This window comes from Protomyctophum parallelum (assembly GCF_964188405.1).
Source record: "Protomyctophum parallelum genome assembly, chromosome: 1".
NCBI classification, from domain to species: domain Eukaryota; kingdom Metazoa; phylum Chordata; class Actinopteri; order Myctophiformes; family Myctophidae; genus Protomyctophum; species Protomyctophum parallelum.
In genome coordinates, this window is record NC_139697.1 from 106261773 (window position 1) to 106263952 (window position 2180).

The 2180-nt window shown below is 31.4% G+C and overlaps 1 protein-coding gene across 2 annotated transcripts in view; it reads left to right on the forward strand.

Moving 5' to 3' along the window:
- Window positions 1-631: 631 nt before the first annotated feature.
- The window catches only part of wdr44 (WD repeat domain 44), a 135751-nt gene continuing 134202 nt past the window's right edge, over window positions 632-2180 (forward strand). For both annotated transcript variants that reach the window (XM_083784636.1, XM_083784635.1), the window contains exon 1: window positions 632-810. In XM_083784636.1, coding sequence (XP_083640762.1) covers window positions 728-810 — 83 coding nt within the window. In that variant the 5' untranslated portion in view covers window positions 632-727. The remainder of the gene's footprint in view (window positions 811-2180) is intronic.

The window sequence follows — 2180 nt, forward strand, 5'->3', positions numbered from 1 at the left end:
GTTTCCACAGACCTGCTTTGCTTATACTTATATTCCTCTCACACAGACGACCGACGTGGCAACCCTAGTGTTGTGTGTGTGTGTGTGTGTGTCTGTCAGTTAGCATCAGGTGGCTAACAGTCTGTGCTAGCTGCTCCTTCTACAAACATACTGAGGAAGACATTCATCTAAAAACACACACTTTATACAAACCACAACACAGACAGACGCTAACAGACCCAGAGACCTAAAGAAGTGCAACACTGTGGACTTTATTTTCATGGTTTTTGGCACAAACTGGACACAAACAGAGAGACAAGATAGCATTATAACAGCTATAGCACTGTTTCACTGTGTGTGTATGTAGGCTAGGCTAGGCTATAGGCTAGCTCTGTTACACTGTGTGTGTATGTAGGCTAGGCTAGGCTAGCTCTGTTACACTGTGTGTGTATGTAGGCTAGGCTAGGCTAGCTCAACCCTTAACGTCATGGGGAGTGACGTTTCAGTTTAAAATAACATTTCTTTTTAATAGACTTCATCGCTTTGGTCGGTTTGGGTGGATTTTATTGATATTAAAACGTCTGGACCCACACGCACGGGGCGCGTGCATGTGCACACACACACGCATGTATAGTGCCGTGTGTGAGACTGTGTGTGTGTTAGCACTAGGGTCGCTAACCGCCACTGGTCTGATTTAAATCAGAGTTTATTATAGTTTAAGTATTATTTTCGTTGTGTTTTCGTCGTCATGGACGAGGAGGACGTGAGTTCTGACACCGAGGAGTTCTACGATGCTCCAGAAGATGTCCACTTCAGTCCTTCACCTAAAGGGTGAGAATTTATATGTATTAATATTTATATTATAATATTAACACTTCACTCCTTCACCTAAAGGGTAAGAATTAATATGTATTAATGTATTTATATTATAATATTAACACTTCACTCCTTCACCTAAAGGGTGAGAATTCATATGTATTAATATATTTATATTATAATATTAACACTTCAGTCCTTCACCTAAAGGGTAAGAATTAATAATAATGTGTATTAGTATTTATATTATAATATTAACACTTCACTCCTTCACCTAAAGGGTGAGAATTAATATGTATTAATGTATTTATATTATAATATTAACACTTCACTCCTTCACCTAAAGGGTGAGAATTCATATGTATTAATATATTTATATTATAATATTAACACTTCACTCCTTCACCTAAAGGGTAAGAATTAATAATAATGTGTATTAGTATTTATATTATAATATTAACACTTCAGTCCTTCACCTAAAGGGTAAGAATTAATAATAATATGTATTAGTATTTATATTATAATATTAACACTTCACTCCTTTACCTAAAGGGTGAGAATTAATATGTATTAATATATTTATATTGTAATATTAACACTTCAGTCCTTCACCTAAAGGGTAAGAATTAATATGTATTAATATTTATATTATAATATTAACACTTCACTCCTTCACCTAAAGGGTAACAATTAATATGTATTAATGTATTTATATTATAATATTAACACTTCACTCCTTCACCTAAAGGGTAAGAATTAATATGTATTAATATATTTATATTATAATATTAACACTTCAGTCCTTCACCTAAAGGGTGAGAATTAATATGTATTAATATATTTATATTATAATATTAACACTTCAGTCCTTCACCTAAAGGGTGATAATTCATATGTATTAATATTTATATTATAATATTAACACTTCACTCCTTCACCTAAATGGTAAGAATTAATATGTATTAATATTTATATTATAATATTAACACTTCACTCCTTCACCTAAAGGGTAAGAATTAATATGTATTAATATATTTATATTATAATATTAACACTTCAGTCCTTCACCTAAAGGGTGATAATTCATATGTATTAATATTTATATTATAATATTAACACTTCACTCCTTCACCTAAATGGTAAGAATTAATATGTATTAATATTTATATTATAATATTAACACTTCACTCCTTCACCTAAAGGGTAAGAATTAATAATAATATGTATTAGTATTTATATTATAATATTAACACTTCACTCCTCCTGAAAGGGTAAGAATTATGTTTTTATGTGTTATTTATGTCTGACGTCACTCCTTCCCCTGAAGTGTATAATAATGTTGTATAATATTTAATGTTCAGAGGAGGACAGATCAGCTGGTGATC